The 18448-nt window shown below is 37.4% G+C and overlaps 1 protein-coding gene across 3 annotated transcripts in view; it reads right to left on the reverse strand.

Moving 5' to 3' along the window:
• FSTL5 (follistatin like 5) overlaps positions 1-18448 on the reverse strand; it is a 554870-nt gene that overhangs the window by 27019 nt on the left and 509403 nt on the right. For all 3 annotated transcript variants that reach the window (XM_054717664.1, XM_054717663.1, XM_054717662.1), the window contains one exon: positions 17618-17742. In XM_054717664.1, the coding sequence (XP_054573639.1) occupies positions 17618-17742 (125 nt within the window). The remainder of the gene's footprint in view (positions 1-17617; positions 17743-18448) is intronic.

The following is an 18448-nucleotide window of genomic DNA, read 5'->3' on the forward strand; positions in this document are numbered from 1 at the left end:
GCAGAGAAAAGTTTTTGCAATATTTGCAAGTAACTTCTACTAATTATATTCAATCATTCCTATGCTTAGCATTCTGAATTTGAACCACGTGCCACGCAGTGAACTACATGTTCAGGATAACAATACTATGATTATCTTTCTCTTATTAAGGACCTTATTCTCACAGTGAAGACAAATATGTGAACAAATAATGTCTGAAAAATAGGTTCTGCTATCTGAGGAGCTTGCATAGAATTCTATGAAGATATAATTTTGAGGGGCTGGAACAGGTTCCACAGAGAAGGATAGGAGTAGAGACTGCACTAGAGACCCTGGCATAACAGAAGCACTGTGAGAGGTTTGACTGAAGCACAAGACAAGTATTAGGAAGGAGCCAGTGAGGAGGGGAAAAAAAAAACAGCATAAGAAATACAGTCAATAATACTGTAATAAATGAATGGTGCCAGGTAGAGACTGGAAATATGGTTGTAAAGTACTGTATATGATTATCTGACCATTATATTCAACCTGAAGCTAATACAAAAAAATATTGAATAGAAACTGTAATTTAAAAAAAAAGGGATTAGGTCATAAATGGTCTTAATCCTACAAAAAGTATTTTATTATTTCTTTAAAGATAATAGACACTATTATCATAGTTGTAGCAATGGTTTTATTCTAAATGCAATGTGAGCAATGGAGACAGTTCAATAATAGAATTTGTTTATCTTATGAAAGCGGGGGGTGATATGGTGGAGTTGTCTGAATGGAAGCAGATATCACTTTGCAGGTCTTGGTATTAAGATGAAGGTAGTACATGAGGTTGTCAATAAGTAACTGTTGATGAAGGGTGACTTAGATGCCATAGATAACAGGAAATAAGAAGAGTTGAAAGTGATACAATTGAGATGGAAGATTATACATTCCTGAAGAGATTTTTTTTCCTTTCCTTTTCTTTTTAAAAAAATATATTTTATTGATTTTTTTACAGAGAGGAAGGGAGAAGGATAGAGAGTTAGAAACATTGATGAGAGAGAAACACCAATCAACCACCGCCACCTCCTGCACACCTCCCACCGGGGATGTGCCCGCAACCAAGGTACATGCCCCTGACCGGAATCAAACCCGGGACTCTTCAGTCCACAGGCCAATGGTCTATCCACTGAGCCAAACTGGTCAGGGCTCCTTTCCTTTCCTTTTCTTTTTTTTCCTTCTTATGTTGGTGGAGTATCTATGATCTGTAAATGACAGTATGGGCAAAAATTGTGAAGGCAGACAACTCCCTCACCCCACACACATCAAGGCTGCTTAGAATGAGAATATCAGGCATGTGTGCAAAAAAAACCCTCAATAAGGAGGATGGAGTTCCCTTAAGGGCAAGGAGGGTGAAGAAAGTGTGTAGATGTAAGGAGATTTAACAAGTAGCTGACTACAAAAATGTTGAGGCATCTGAAGTGATTCTCTGCCTATCAGCCCATCAGCCATTCGAGGTTTTTCGCATTTATCTCTAAGTGGTCCTCAGCCTATACAGTACTATGGTGTTTTTTGTTCTTCTTCTTGTTGTTGTTTAATGTTTATAATATACCAGAAAGAGAATAACAACTGCTACTCAGAAATAAGTGAGCATCTCATTGTTCTGGAGGCATTGATAGTGAAAATGAATATTCCATTCAACAAAAGCATTTTATCTAAAATCTTACATATGTTGTCTTTCAATTTCCCCTCTTGTTGCTTGCTGATGATAAAAAAAAAACAACAACAAAAAAAAACCTGCCTAATTAGCATCTTAGTTATATGGCTCACAGAATGGTATTTTTACAATGTCCCATGAAAAAAATACTGCATTTGTAAAAGTTTAAAGAACATCAGGGATTATTTTTCAGTTCTCCAATTCATAAATCTAAATGAACAAAGTATAATTGAATTGAATTAAAGTATATCATTACTGAACAAGGACTCAAAAGTAAAATTAAATAGATGAATCTAATGTAATAAATTTAAAACCATAGTCTAGATGCTTAAATTTTTAGAGAATATTTAATTATCATGTATGAAATTATGTTTTATAAAAGAGAAGAAATCTCTGATATAATATATTAGAAACAAAAATCTATTTTATAGTTATTCCTTTCTTGGATATTTGTAATAGAAATATGCTTTCTAAAGCCTATGCCAATATTATTTGGTACTGAGTGCAAGTATCATTGATTACAGTTTTAACATATGGGCAGCTATGAAGGAACTCTTAAATGCTGAAGAAAATTAGGAATGAGCATGTATACTTTCTACTGAAAGTATAAAATAATTTAAGTAGAAGATAATTTAAGAATTGAAAATATCAGGAGATAGCACTACCCAATTAATATAAAGCCCACTTTAAACAATATAGTTTCATTGAAAATCTCCTGTAATGTGATATGCTATTTTTCATGTTAACAATAGAAATTTCTTAAAAGGCTGCTGAAAACACAATTTTCAGAAATATATCTGAACAAATAATAGTATCAACATCTCTCCACAAAAACAAACAAACAAACAACAAACAAACAAACAAACGCAAGGTTACTAAGTAAACCAAGCCAAGGCAAATTTTAAGTGGAGGTAAATGTGTGCATGCATTTTGGGAGAATGGGGAGTTCAAGGCATAGAGTGTCACATCAGAGCCTAAGTTTTTTAAGGACAAATACTGTGCTCCAAAGAGATTATGTTGCTTTGCATGCCAGCTCCACAATTTAATAATCACGTGACGTTGAGTAGGCCATTTAATTTTTCTGTATGTTTGTTTCCTAATTCATGAAATGGGAGTGGTAGTTATGATTAATCCTAGGTGAAAACATTGCCTTGTGCAGATTAAACATCTAAAAAAGTGCAGTTATTTATGAACTGATGTCAAAGTATCTGACAACTGATAGGTTGTAGGCACTAGCCAATTAGAATGCATGACAACATGGTGTACACTTGCTTCATACAAGCCTGATTATTTCACACACATACACATAAGTGCAAATTTAAAGTATATGCACAGACAAGGTGATCTGAAACTAATTGACGCTTTCAAATTTGTGTTCCTCAACAATTATTATAGATGCATCAGCCTGTAGGGATATTCTTTTGTGCATCTCAGAACAGTGTCAGGTAAGTTCTGCAAGTAATGGCCAATGTGAGTTGGCTCTGAGGGAGTCATTTACTCACGCCACGGTCTGGCACATTTTCTATAAGTGAATGGCGATGAATTATTGTCATTTTCAAAAGCTGCAGGTCTTGACAAAAACAGATAATGCCAAACAATAAAATACCTGCTAATATGACTAAAGTCATAGGGAAGGATTAGATGACTTTGCAGGCTGTCTCACAAGGCAACTTTTGATTTTACTTTTCCTTTTAAGCAGAAGAGAAAATAACCATAGTATTCCATAGGAAGCACTGAAAATGAGCACGACACCTTTGTGCATGTAACAGATTCACCAACATACAGACACAGATCTTGGTCCCATCGTTAGTTTTGTTTTCACAGATAACTCAGTGAGAGTAATCCCCTGTCTGGACCTGTTGACGAAGTGTTTATTTTCTTTCCCCCTACACCTACAGAAAGTGTCTGACAACCTCATTTTCCCACAGAATGGAGTTCTGTCTTGTTTTCCTCATGCTATTCTGAGTTTCCCAATGTACTTCTACCAGGCTGGTGATTTGTGCATTTTGCTCAAAACACTGACCTGCCTCTGCCCTGCCAGATCACATCTCAATGACTTCTTATTTTAGAGAGTTTTGCTTTACCGCATTTTCTTTTCAGCCTTGTGGAAATGGAGGTCTTTATCATGGTTGTGATTTCTACCACTAATGGTATTTTACTTCAAAGTGTCTGAAATGAATTACACTGTAGGACTGATGTTGAGGGCAGCACATATTGAGCACAATAAAAATGACTGTGAGAGGCTCTTTATTAATTTGTTTTGAGTACATATTGATATTCTAAGCACACTAAATAATAAATTTTAAGGGAGTTCAAACATTTACTTTCCTGATGCTGATTAGGTAATAAACATATAAGTTTATCATTTGTTTACTATGATACTGACATTAAAAAGAAATTCCCCAGTATTCCACATAACAGGTATTTATTTAGAATTTTTCCATGTCATCTTTCTTTTTACAGAATTTTCTCCAAATATGTCTAGTCACAGATAAGGGAATTCATAGAACTCACCATAGAAATGTGTAAATCAGCAATGGTTAGGATTGACAAAAAAATGACCCTTGGTTTTGAATCTCTTCCTATATCATATTTGCTGAGGAGTATGATTAGCTTTCTCTTCAACAATGATATTAAAATTCCAAATTAAAATGAATAAGTAAATGAGGCTTCCTGAGCCTTATTAATGACTAGTAAGTAAACTGAATGTCAACTGCAGATAATACTGTTCTTCGTTGTGTTACAATTTGGTAAAGTCCTCAAAAACTACATTTTAGAAATATTAGCCATGGGTTATGTGGGGTTCTAACTCATTTATAAAGCTTACCAATTATTCAACATTGCTGTAAACTAGTTTGCTACCACATTAAAACTGAGAAACCAATTAAAATATATACTCCAATATGCATTGCTTAGAACCAGGAAAAAAAATCACTGAATAAATATCTCTAGAGCATTTTCAGAATAACATGAAAGACATAAACCTCAAACAAACAATCCAGGAGATTTATAATGAAATCTCCCTGTGAGAGAAAGAAGTAGATTCTCTAAACCTTAGAAGAATTAAAATAGTCCCAAGGTCCAAGGTTTTGTTCAATCACAAGTTCTAGTCAAATCTTAAATAAAATAAAAAGTTTCCCTTTGAGCAAAGACCTAGTAAATTTTCTCAGCACTTAGAGAAAATGAGGATTTGCACAAGCCATAGAGATAGATGCTCAGGCTGAATAAATAAGTGGCCCCATCTATAACTTACAATTCGCAGGACTCTGAGAAAACTTACAGATGGCAACCCTACAGGCTTGGTGTTACTCTTGAGCTGACTCAAGAGATCCAAATATCTGCAAACTGAGCTGTCTCCATATGGTGTTACAACTGGTTGATAAGTGGCAACTCCCTTGCTCCACAGAACCTAAGGCCATGGAGAAGTTTTCAGTAATTTGAAACTAGGACTTAGCTCACTGCACTTTTTTCTTTAGCACACAATCACCATGCCAGACAGACATTCAGAGAAATATGACTAAATGCATTCTTTTAAAACAAATATTTACTACGTGCTTATACATGACACAGGAATAGAAAAACTTGCATGAATTAGAGTGCATTCGAGTTCAGCCAGGAGATTGATATAAATTAAGAGACCTAACACAGAACCAGAAAAAGCACTTCAGACAAAATAAATAGTTAAATGGATTTAATGAATATGCAATAAGAAATACATGAAGATTTTTCCCCTTTTTTCTTTCCAATGGAAAGCGGTATCAACGTAGCTATAAACTTGGGAAGAGGAATCAGTGGTTCTCTGGTGAATTTTGAAGTATGGAGAAAATGAGATGTATGGAGAAACAGTAAGGAGTTCATTACATTAGTGGTGAGAGTTAAGGGAGTTCAGCCTGGGGCCATGTCTGAGGCAGAGGACAGAAACAGATTAATAAATAGACCTTATGAAGTTAGACATGAGCAGACAGCAAAATATTACTGCAGGGTCTGCAGAAACTATAGATACCACACCATATTTTTTTCTCTGCCCCTCTGAAATCATTTACCTTTGGAAGAGAAAAATGAAACTGATCTAAGCAATATTAAATACGGTGTTAAAGGACTCAAAGGAGTTGAAGAGCTAGTTTCCAATCTAGGTCCCTGTGAGTCTCAACTACAAATGAGAAGTAATGAAAATTGAAAATGCCAAAGGGACTCCAATTATGGAAATTACAGCAAATTTTAGAAAAGGTGGTTTTGAGATAAGCTTTGAAGGGGATATTAAGCAGACAATAAAGAAACAAGGCATCCTGCAAGTAATTGCAGAAAGGCAAGAAAATATAATGTAGGTCTGTTGTGAGGAGTCGAGTTTTATTGTAGCAGAGGTACACAAAGGCAAGAGATGGGGATATTTTAAAGGCAAGCTCAGGCTAACTTGCAGAGCACATCAGTCATCAGGTTTTGAACTCTGAAAATCAACAAAAGACTTCAAAATACTATCTATACTAATAAAAGCCTAGGTGGCGTCTCGCCCTCCCGTTATCACAAGATGGCCACCCCCATGTCGTCACAAGATGGCCACCACAAGATGGCCGGCTCATGATGGCCAGCAGGGGAGGGCAGTTGGGGGTACCAGGCCTGTAGGGGAGGGCAATTGGGGGCAATTGGGCCAGCAAGGGAGCAGTTAGGCATCAATAAGGCCATCAGGGGAGTGGTTAGGAGCCAACTGTCCCGGATTGTGAGACGGATGTCCGACTGCCAGGCCTAAACTGGCAGTCGGACATCCCCCAAGGGGTCCCAGATTGGAGAGGGTGCAGGCTGGGCTGAGGGACACTCCCCCCCCCCCTGCAATGCACGAATTTCGTGCACTGGGCCTCTAGTAATGTATAAAGTGTTAAGACACTGAATTTAGACAAAACTGAGTTTATAACTGGTTCCAACATTTCTTAGATAAGTAATTCACCGTATGTAGAATAGGGATAAAATTAATGTAGGTGCTAGTTTTAAATGAGGCAGTGCATAAAATGTTCTTAGTTCAGTGTCTGCCATAGAGTACTAGTAAGTGCTCAATGTTTCTTAATTGCCATTAACAGCCTATATAATAAAGAGGTGATATGCAAATTGACCATCTCACCCTCACAAGATGGCTGCCTACGACCAGGTCGGCAGGGGGGTTAGTGAGAGATGACCAAATGACTGAATAAGCAGGCTGCGTGGGGTGACCAGACTAGTGGGGGAGCCATGAGGGGCGACCAGGCTGTCGGGGGGGGGGGGAAGCTGGGGGCAACCAGGCGGGCATGAGGGAGCAGTAACAGGCAACCAGGCTGGTGTGGGGGGGCAGTTGGGGTGACCAGGCTGGCAGGGGGGCAGTAAGAGGTGACCAGGCTAGTGGGGGGGCAGTTAGGGGTGATCAGGCCGGCTGGGGGGCAGTTGGGGGTGACCAGGACAGCAGGGAAGGGGCAGTTGGGGCAATCAGTTCAGCAGGCAGAGGCAGTTAGGGGCAATAAGGCCAGCAGGCAGGTGAGCAATTAGGAGCCAGCGGTCCAGGATTGTGAGAGGGATGTCCAACTGCTGGTTTAGGACTGATCCCTGGGATCGGGCCTAAACTGGAAGTTGGACATTTCTCGAGGGGTCCTGGATTGGAGAGGATGCAAACTGGGCTGAGGGGACCCCACCTCCTGGAACAAATTTTTTGCAGCAGGCCTCTAGTATTATATATATGGATAGTCCTATGTTTTACTGAACACTTTGATGAGTTAGCATAAGGACCTCTGAGAGAAGATGCAAGAGCTATTTTATTTTGCATAATAAAACTCAAGAGTCAGATCTGCACTGTAGAGTGTTTCTACAAATGCAGGCTACTAATATGATTAAGTGATATTCTGTCAAAAGAGGTGCTGGTTTATTTGGTTCATCCACGTTGGACACAAGACTCTTTTCTTGTAAGGCTCAGAGCCCTGTTAACACAGGGCCAAGCAGGAAAGCAGACAGGATTCTCTAACTCAAGCAGTAATCAAGATACCAAGCTGAGCAGAAACATACAATACTTGGCTTTAAGCACTCAGTGATTTTCTGTCTAAGTATTTTACACTCAGTGTTGGGCTGCACAATATGGTAATGAAGGTTGAAAGTACTGCTTAAAATAAAGACAAAACCAGTAAGCATAATGAAAAAGAAGAATGGCATTATAGATCAAAGCCTGAAGAGTATGGTGTGTTTATTTCTTTTAGAAATAAGGTGAAGAAAGTTATCAAGTATTTATGTAGAAGAAGCTTTGCACGAATATAAGAATGCTGGAAGGTTTACCAATAATGATTTGTATATGTATGTTCATAGTCACTCATAAAAGTATACATATACAGTTTGCTTAATAAACTATTTATGAATGTTCTCATTTTCAGGTAGAGCAGACCCTAGGCTGTGGGTAAGTAAGGACCCCAAGAGATAGTAGGTGCTGACAATTTAGTTAGTGTTTATGTGTAGGAGAGAGAGGGAATGTAGAAGCAAAGAAACTTGGGAAAGACAAGGTCATAGTTTCAGAATTTATAAATGTTTCAGATATTCACTATTTGAGAGACTACAGATAGAAAGAGCTCTAACTTCTGGGATATTTGGAATCATTTTGTTTGTTTGTTTGTTTATGTGATTTTATTTCTCTTTGTGAGAGTAATTAGCACATAAGTATGAAGGTAAGAAAAATATTGAACTTCACTGAATTATGATTTTGTGAGATCTTCATCTAAGATCTTCATATTCATTTTTTGAAACAATTTTGATTGCTGCATATTATTCTAAGACTATACTGTTTCTAAAAATGTATTTAATAATTGATATTTTCAATTTCTGACGTGCTAGGATTTCAATGTAACCAGACAATTTTAGTGCTGGAATTGTATCTCCATACACCTGGCCTGCCCATGCATCAAGTCACTAGTGTAGAGTTGTTTTGATATATGGCTAGCCACATATATATATAATTTTGCTTTAACAGATTTGATAAAATATGAGGGAGTATGATACACTTTACTTTCACTTTCACAGAATGTTTATTTTTCCCTTGGAGAAGCTTTAAGGAAACATATATCAAACCCAATCCCTTCTTAATCATTTCCTTGCTGTAATTTATAACAGAAAAGGAGTGCTATAGACTTCTCTTCAGGCTGCCAGAATGGTACCCACTACTTAGTTCAGTTTTCCTCATCTCTGGCAGTGGAGCCATAGCCATTGGCTGTCGGGATTATGATAGATCTGAAACAGGATAAACCCTTAGCTCCTTACTGTCATATGTGACTGCAAGCATTCTTACGTCCTAAACCTGTTCTCCTGAGGGCATGTCATGAGAAGGCAGGGTTCTTTGGAAAAACAATGATGCTGGGAAAAAATAGAAGGCAGAAGGAAAAGAGGAAGACTAAATGAGAGATGAATTGATTCCAAAACAGAAGCTATAGGGACAGGTCTGCAGGAGCTGAGCAGAGCTGGTAAGGACACGACATAGTGAACATCACACATTCACAGGGTTTACAGGAGTTGGAGCAGATTTAATGACACCTAACACACACATTCTTACATTATTCTCTTGTAGTTAGACAGGCATGAGCAGAGTAAGGACCATAGGTCAGATATGGAAGGTGACCAAGGTGGAAAGCCTGGGTACCTAGCAATGGGCAAAAGGACCTCACTCCCAGTGTGACATTTCCTCCCTTAGCATGTCGCCTCATGTGGTAGGTACAAGGGGCCAGAGAAATAGCCTCATGCCACTGGCATAAAGCCCTTGCACAACCACTCCCTTTAGCACTAAGCCCTCAAGACAATGAGCTTCTGACCCGCATCAGATAATCTTAGGAACAGAGCCTCAGGTCTGTTGACCACAGAGACAGAATTTTGGTCAAACTAGAGGTAACATCTAGGCTTCAGTTGTGTTTCAGCTTCACACACAGAAAGGCAGCAAAACCAGCCAGAACAATGCCATGTCTGACATCAGGACCAGATGCAATGACTACTGAACCCCTGTCCTGACACTGAGCAATCAGTGGAGACTCGAACACTGAACACTGACAAGACTCACCTGGAAAGCTGATAATCTCTATTGAGATTCTCCCTTGGGCCCTCCCCTAAAATCCCAGCCCTTTAGGATGAAAGATTTCTCTCTCTCTCTCTCTCTCTCTCTCTCTCTCTCTCTCTCTCTCTCTCTCTCTCTCTCTGTCTCCCCCAGCGCCTTCTTCCTTAGGTGTGTCTCTTTGCCTTCCCTTCCCCTAAATTCCAAGGTTCCCTTCTTTTGCCTCTGTAACTTGTTTTCAGAGATCTATCTTGGCTCTGAAATCTTTCTTAGCCAAAACTCAAATACCTAGCTTGCTGAACAGAAGTCCAATCCAGTAACATTCTGCTGCCATTTCACCAGTAACAATCTTAGCCCTCATTTGATATATGAGGGCCCTAAAAAAGTACATTCAGCTATCCTTTCTAGCTCATCCAAATTAAAGAGTAACACATGTTCACTTTCCACAGAGTTCCTGAAGTAACCAATCTGAGATATTCATTCAACACTAACATGATCTAGGGGTAGGTTTGTGGTGGGAAAGGGCAGAGTGTTACACAGAAATTTTTTGGACACTCTACTTGTTAATTTTGTTCATCAAATTAAGTGCAGAAAGGGGGGAAAGTGTGGTAACTGGCATTTTTAGGTTTTTAAATAACTGCCTATTGCTTTCAAGGTCTCCCTGACACTGTGATTTACAGATCTTTACAGATCTACTGTATTCGGCTTATTGATTCTCAAGTAATTATTGATTGAAATAAATTCTCTCTCTCTCTCTCTCTCTCTCTCTCTCTCTCTCTCTCTCTCCCCTCCTTCCCTCCCTCCCTCTCCTATAAACATTAATTTTAAGAAACTGTATAATCAACCAATTAACCTATACAGAAATATGACAATAATAAAGATATCAGTTTCCTAACTGCTCCATTTTTTTCTCTCTCAAGAAATAGAAACATTTTAAAGGTAGATCTCTAGAGAAATATACCGGAAAGAAACAAGAGGAGGAGTTTGAAATTCTAGGCAACATAATCAAATGGTGGTGTTGGGGGTGACTTAAAGGGGAGGCTAGCCTTTCAAAGCATCTCAAATAGCATCACCTAAGCTGGCATCTTCCTTTTCTATGTATAGGACAAGTCCTGGAGTGGTATGTAAATAAGAAGTAATTTCCTTCTTATATTTACTATAAGTGTCCTCCTTGGTAATTGACATCCACATGCTTGAACTAGATGGAATTACCTTGGTCTCTAGTCATAGCACTCGAACTTGAGAGAGGACAAGAGCTAGAGGAAGCATGATTTGCAGATGTTTCAAGGGTCAGGATATAAATACATCTTTGCTCACTAAGTGGTACCTGATTTAAATTGCATCGAATATATGGTTTAGTCATTGAGAATATTAAACAATTTCTTACTTATAGCCCTAAGTATCCCAAATGTTAGCTGTATCTTAGGTGAAAATATCTTGTTGCTATCCTATTCTCTACCTTCCAACTATTTTTATTCATAACAATCAAAAGCTTTAAGAAAGACTTCTGCTAATTCTTGCATTTGTTGTAGTTTATATTTTTCTGGCCTTCTTGGAATCGTGCATTAAGCTGTATCAAATTTCCTATCTCTGTACCACATTGGCCTTCATGTAGTTTCATTTTTGTCCCCCACTAACCAAAAAGAAATCATTCTTTGGAAGAATTATAAAAAACATTTCAAGGGTATCTTGATTATCTGCCATCTCATTTGCTTCTCTTACTTTCTCAGTTATTCTCAATTCCTTAATCTTTACCCAGAACTAAAATCAAACAAACAAAAAAACCCCATGATAACATGATAAATTCCTGCAAACCAATTGTTTTTTCTTTCCTTATATACAAACTTTAGTAGCACCTGCAGAAAAAGTTGTAATCTATACACATATCATGACAAGAAATTGACATTCAAATTTTTCTTTTCAGAATGGTACCAAAAATATAATAATTATGCAAGTGTCCATCCTTTGCGAATTTAATTGCTTTGAAATTTAACACAATGATTGTAACACCATTTTTCTCAAAAAATGCATTTTCAAATTACTTTTTAATTTCTGGCTAATTAAAAAAATGATAACAGAAACCACTAAATCCCCCATGCATTAGGCATATCATAAAAAATTTAAGAGTACTAGAACTATAATATTATTCAAATACATCTATTTATTTGTAATTATCCTATATAATAAGAGAGGAATATGTTAATTATCTCTTACACCATGAAGCGTAAGGACCAACCAAGTAATGACCAGATCACAAATCTGCAAGAGGGTGGGGCAGCAAACTAGAACTAGAAGTGGGCGGTGAAAAGCTCCGGGGGGGGGGGGGGGGCAGGGCAGCAAGCTATGAGAGCGGGAGGGGGGAGAGGGATGGGGGGAGCTTCAGGAGGGCAGGGCAGCAGGCAGAGAGCAACAGGAGGGTGGCAGAGAGCTACTGGCACACATATTCGTGCGCAGGGCTACTAGAATTATAATAATTTAGTTTTTTGGATAGAAATTATGAGTAGAATAATGAAATATTTTGCTTTCCATGTGTAAAATACTTTTGATTGAAAAATAATGAACTATTTTAATTTTTATAATATTCAATAGATATATTGTTTCTTCTAAAAATTATACATGTATATTTATTTTAACAGTTTATCTTTAATATTACCTATCTATGTATAGAAAAAATTCCAAATTGAAATTCTTCATATAAGACATTTATATTTTTCATACTAGAAGCCTGGTGCATGAAATTTGTGCACGGAGGGGGGTTGTCCCTCAGCCCAGCCTGTACCCTCTCCAATCTGGGACTCCTGGAGGGATGTCCGACTGCCCGTTTAGGCCCGATCCCACCAGGATTGGGCCTAAACAGACAGTCGGACATCCCTCTCACAATCCAGGACTGCTGGCTCCCAACTGCTTGCCTGCCTGCCTTCCTGATTGCCCCTAACCGCTTCTGCCTGCCAGCCTGATCACCCCCTAACCACTCCGCTGCTAGCCTGGTTGATGCTTAACTGCTCCCCTGCCAGCCTGTTTGCCCCCAACTTCCCTCCTCTGCCGGCCTGGTCACCCCTAACTGCCCTCTCCTGCAGGGTTGATCACCTCCAACTGCCCTCCCTTGCAGGCCTGGTCCCTCACAACTGCCCTCCCTTGCAGGCCAGGTGCCTCCCAACTGCCCTCTCCTGCTGGCCATCTTGTAGTGGCCATCTTGTGTCCACATGGGGGCAGGATCTTTGACCACATGGGGGCAGACATATTGTGTGTTGGAGTGATGGTCAACCTGCATATTACTCTTTTATTAGATAGGATCATTGCAAAATACTTCTTTTGCACTGGATAATCTCTTTAACTTTATGATTCATGATTTATAAATTACTTATTGAAGCTTAAGGTTTTTAAAGAAAATTCCCTATTAACTGCAAATCTGAAAAATGAATGTCTAGTTAATATACATTGCCAGTTAACTGAATTGTGCAATGAATTACTAATGTAAAAAATACATCATTTATTAAATATTCAATGGAATTATTTCTGTGAAAATTAACAAAACATAAGAGATAAACTATTCTTAAAAACATATAGTAATTTAAATAAGTATATTTCAATAAGCATCAGAAAGTTGTTATTAACTAAATTTTAGGTAATTTAAATTTTCCCTAAATAATTGTGGAGGGAGGAATTAACCAACTCACATACAGTGGCGGGGGTTGGTGGGCAGGTGTAGTGGGGACAAATGGTGATGGATAGAGACTTGACTTTGGATGGTAAACACATAACATAGTGTACAGATGATGTGCTGTAGAATTGTGCTGCTGAAATCTGTATAACTTTGTTAACCCGTGTCACCCCAATACATTCAATGGAAAGCAAAAAAAATCTACTATAGAGTTTTAATAACCTTTAAAAATAAACTTGGTCAATAAGCATTTATTCAGTCCCTTTCAGAAGCTCAGCAAGTAGCTGGAACTACTGGGGAGACAGGCTAATAATGCAACCTCTCATATTCACGAGTGGGGCTCACAAATGGTTGCATGCTGCTCTGAAGTTTTCCTGCCTTATTGCCTGGACAAACATTCATATTTAAGAACCAAGAACTCAGGGACAGACTTTTGGTCCACTAACCAGAACACTATAGTGTTACAGACCATTCTGATTTAGATCAAACACAGTGTAGCATTGGTGTATCTGATTAATTCCCAGCCTAGGGCTCAGGTAATCTTCTAATTTCTATGGAGAAGGAAGGCACAAATAAAACAAAAATGGGGTACTTTCACTAATAAGCTCTTACTCTAGAACAGTGATTCTCAACCTTTTTAATGCCGCGACCCTTTAATACAGTTCCTCATGTTGTGGTGACCCCCAACCATAAAATTATTTCCGTTGCTACTTCATAACTGTAATTTTGCTACTGTTATGAATCGTAATGTAAATATCTGTGTTTTCTGATGGTCTTAGGCTCTACAGCAGCTGCTCTAGCAGGGTTGCCTAAGACCACCGGAAAACACAGATATTTTATGGTTGGGGGTCACCACAACATGATGAACTGTATTAAGGGGTCGAGGCATTAAAAAGGTTGAGAACCATGCTCTAGAGTATGAAATAGGGATAATTACATGTGGCCTAAGCTGTGGCACTCAGGGAATGGGACGGAATTAAGGTGAGGAGCTGAATGAGTGGATGGCACCAGGCCTTTATTCTCAAACATTTCTTAAATTATAATATTAGTTTCCTGAAATTCAAATTCTGCAGGCCATTCAAAAGGGACCTAAATTAGGTTCTCAAGGATTTTTAAAGTGCTTTCTTGTGAAGACTGATTAGTGTTTTTTTTTTTTTAATACTACCAGTTTATCTTTTAATATAGATTTATGAAGAAATTTTGGTTCTCTTAAATTCCTCAAGTCTTGATATGTTTTACAGACTGGATTAAACAAGTTTGGGAATTATAGACACCAATAAATGAAAATATGGAGAAAAAATGAGAAGAAACCAAACAGGGGAAAATAGAGACTTTTAGCAAAATTGTAAGTAATCTCAGAGGACTCCCTGCACCAGTGTAGATTATGAGTAGTCTGGACAAACTATCATAGGCAAGTTAATATTCAAACATCTTTTTAGGCCAACCCTTAGAAACAATTGAAGTAAGCTGGCAAATGCCACAAGAGCCCATGGCACAGGGTGTTGCTGGACATGCAGGCTTAGATCTGCCTGACAGGAGATGTAAATTCTTATTCCTGCTCTTCTCTGCCCCCACACAATTCATGTGCTCCTGAGGCGGAGCTTGCTGCATGTGTGCTATTGTGTTACACACTGAGAAATGCAGTCAGGAGTGTGAGATATACAGCTCTTCCCTCGATACTATATATTCTGGTTTAGGAAACAGTACAGCACTTTCTTCCTTCTTTATCTCCATTCCTATGAGAAACATGAATTAAGTGCCTACAGGTTTTTAGGCACTAAGGATATAAAATCCTGACACTTGTCCAGGAGCTTTTCAGACATAGGAGATATAAATTATTTGAAATGAGGGTGTAGCCATCTGAGAAAAAAAAAAAACAGATTGATATGCAGAGAGGTCAGAGGAAGAAAACTAGTATTAATTAAAAACATATTCTGTGTCAGACCTTCTGATTGACCTGGAAATATATGCCAGGTATAACAGTGAGAATATAGTCTCAAATGCTGAAAATCACAATTCATAACAAGATCAATTTCAGTGACACATGCATAAACACATGCGAAATTTCATTAGAAAAATGTGGTACGTGAAATTGGCAGGAGAAAGGACCATATCATACGTAGGTTTTCCTGAGGTGGAACAAACGCTCATTATGTTAAAGATACTTTACATATTTAATAGTTTATTTCTGTAAAGGAATGCTACTTTTTACACTTACTCTTCACTTTAGTAACAGGAGTAATTACTTTGAAGTGCAATAGGAAATTTGATCATTCACATTCATTAAAATGGGACCTATATGCAGGTAGGATTGCTATAATTTAATTTAGTATTCTTACAAATATTGGCAAAACACTCACACATTTCATTATACATTCCTAAAAGGAAAAAAAGACATTTAAAAATACACTCAGGCATACTTTTGGGTGTTTCTTATAATATATAGAAATATCTAAAATACAATTTTGCCTTATATGTATTCATAGTATGTGGATGTTCTTTTAATTATTATTAGCTCCAAATCCCAGAAGATTATAATTGTGTTGACCCTAAACAGATGCCGTGTTCTGAAAGTATATCAACTATACATACAAACACAGAATTACACATAACACTTACTGCATCCAGACAAAGTTAAACTGCTACCTTGGAAGCTTTTTTTTTTTTTATACCATAAGGACACAAGTTACTTGTTGTAAGGTAAAATAAATACCTAAAACTATACACTCTTAACTCTATTGGTTTCATAACCACAGGACTTTTGCCCTAAATAATTGTATTAACACTGTGGTAGTGGGATAATGGAGTAAATAAAAGCAAGTGTTACATATTAAATTATCGATTAGTAATAATTTATCAACAATGAGAAAATAGCAAAATAATATTTATTTATCATAATAGTCAATGCCAATAAATAACATTTTATCTTCATAAAGTAAGTATAAAAACATATATTTTTAGGTAACATCTCAAGTGTGGTACCATTTTCAGTTCATATGCTGATTTCTTTAGTTTCTGATTATAGTGTTTGCAGCCAGACCTTACAAATTATTATTACTTTGATGCAAATAATGTACTTTTTAGTTCTACTTATTTTCCATATAAGCATGTAAAAATTGTGATAGTATTTATGTTTTTAATCACTTTATTGTTAAGCATATAACAGGCATTCTGAAAATAATGGTCAACTGCTTGAGAACTATACTTAAACTCTTACATACTTCGCTGCACAAAAACCAGTGTACATAATGTCTTGACTGTGAGCCAAAATTCTGATTCATTAATCCCCCTTTTAATTTTGCAACTTGAATTTTTCATTCTTTCAGAATTCTTACAACTTGAACGTTTAGATGAGATAATTTTCAATTTAATATAAGGGAAGCACATATACACTGCAGTCAAACATTGGCTCACAGAACATAGCTGGAGCAGTTCCCCCTCATGGGAATTCACTTTAATAGCAGGTCAACATATTACTTTGGTTCAGATTCAGTAACATTATTAAGCAATACTTTTTTAAATTTTTCAGTAAACTGTGAAGATACATAATTCTAGAAATTGTGATATATCCAAAGTATCCCCCTTTTAAGCATTTAACTGACTTCCATGAAACTTTGGAGTGATGTCACTAGAAATTTCTACCTTCTCACCTCTTGTAAATACACAGAGATCGAACATGCCAACACCATGTTTTCTCAAAGTGCAGACCTCAAACATTTCATTTCAACTCAAATGTCAGTATTTTGCAAAAGCCTAATAAGACCCTACTTATTAGTATTGGCAAAAATATTAACTAAAAATTAGATTTAAAAATGCAACTCGCCCAGCCGGCATGGCTCAGTGGTTGAGCATAGACCTATGAACCAGGAGGTCACAGTTTAAGTCCTGGTCAGGGCACATGCCCGGGTTGCGGGCTGGATCCCAGTGTGGGGTGTGCAGGAGGCAGCCGATCAGTGATTCTCTCTAATGTTGATGTTTCTGTCTTTCTCTCACTTTCTGTTCCTCTCTGAAATCAATTTAAAAAATGCAACTCTATCTTTATAAATTCATTTTTATATTGGGCTTATGAAGAAATATATGACAGGAAATTCATCACTAATATTGATAAAAATTCATCAAGCACATGAGACAAAACTAAATCATATGCACTTTTGTGTGTCTTGTTTGTGTAACTGAAACGTGTGTTAGGGTTTCTTGTGGCTTTCTGTCAAGATTAGAGAGAAATCTAAAATGGATCATTCATTTTAGCACTTACCTCATGTGGGTGATGAGCAGTGTGGTAGTGGGAATGAAAAAGTCGTCCACTCGGTCAAACTGCTTTCCCACGGGCTGGGTATGGATGGTGTGGTGAGGCACATTCCCACTGGCCAGGGTTATTACCTACACAGAACACATCCTGCTTAGATCTTGGCAATGCATTCCCTTAATGGCATCAGCTTTCTGTGTATTTAGACAAGAAAATAATCTCTGGCACAGACTCTTTATTGCCACCCTCAAAATGAGTATATTATTAAGCAAATTGGAATTTTGTAATTGCTTATTTTCAAAGTAGAAACTTCAGTTTTTACAAAGACAAAAATAGAAAAGAAAACAATTTGTCTTGAACAGTTCCTGCTTAAAATATAAGATGAATATGCTATTAAACAACGACTGTATTATAAAAAATTAACTTTGCTATAATGAGAATAATAAAAGCAAGCATACATATGTAAATAAGATGTTAGTTTTCTTCCTTTTTTAAAAACAGCTTTGTTGAGGTATAATTGATGAACAAACAACTGGCCTCCCATGAAACAGAGGGGGAAGCATAGCACTGAAAACTCCAAAATAAATCATACCAAATATTTTAAATCTTAGAAATCCTAGAATAGATAAAATCTCATTTTAAAACATTTTTCTCCTATAAATGTAAAATAACAGATTTAAGTAAGTTTTCATCAGAGTTTTCTTCTTTCCAACTATTCATTAATTGGTTTTTAAAACTTTGCTAGTCCATTAAAGAAAAAATAACTACATTTAAAGTTTATTACTCACTAGAGGCCCGGTGCCTGTGTCCTCTCACAGTCTGGGAGCCCTTGGGGGATGT

Source organism: Eptesicus fuscus, chromosome 6 (genome assembly GCF_027574615.1).
Source record: "Eptesicus fuscus isolate TK198812 chromosome 6, DD_ASM_mEF_20220401, whole genome shotgun sequence".
NCBI classification, from domain to species: domain Eukaryota; kingdom Metazoa; phylum Chordata; class Mammalia; order Chiroptera; family Vespertilionidae; genus Eptesicus; species Eptesicus fuscus.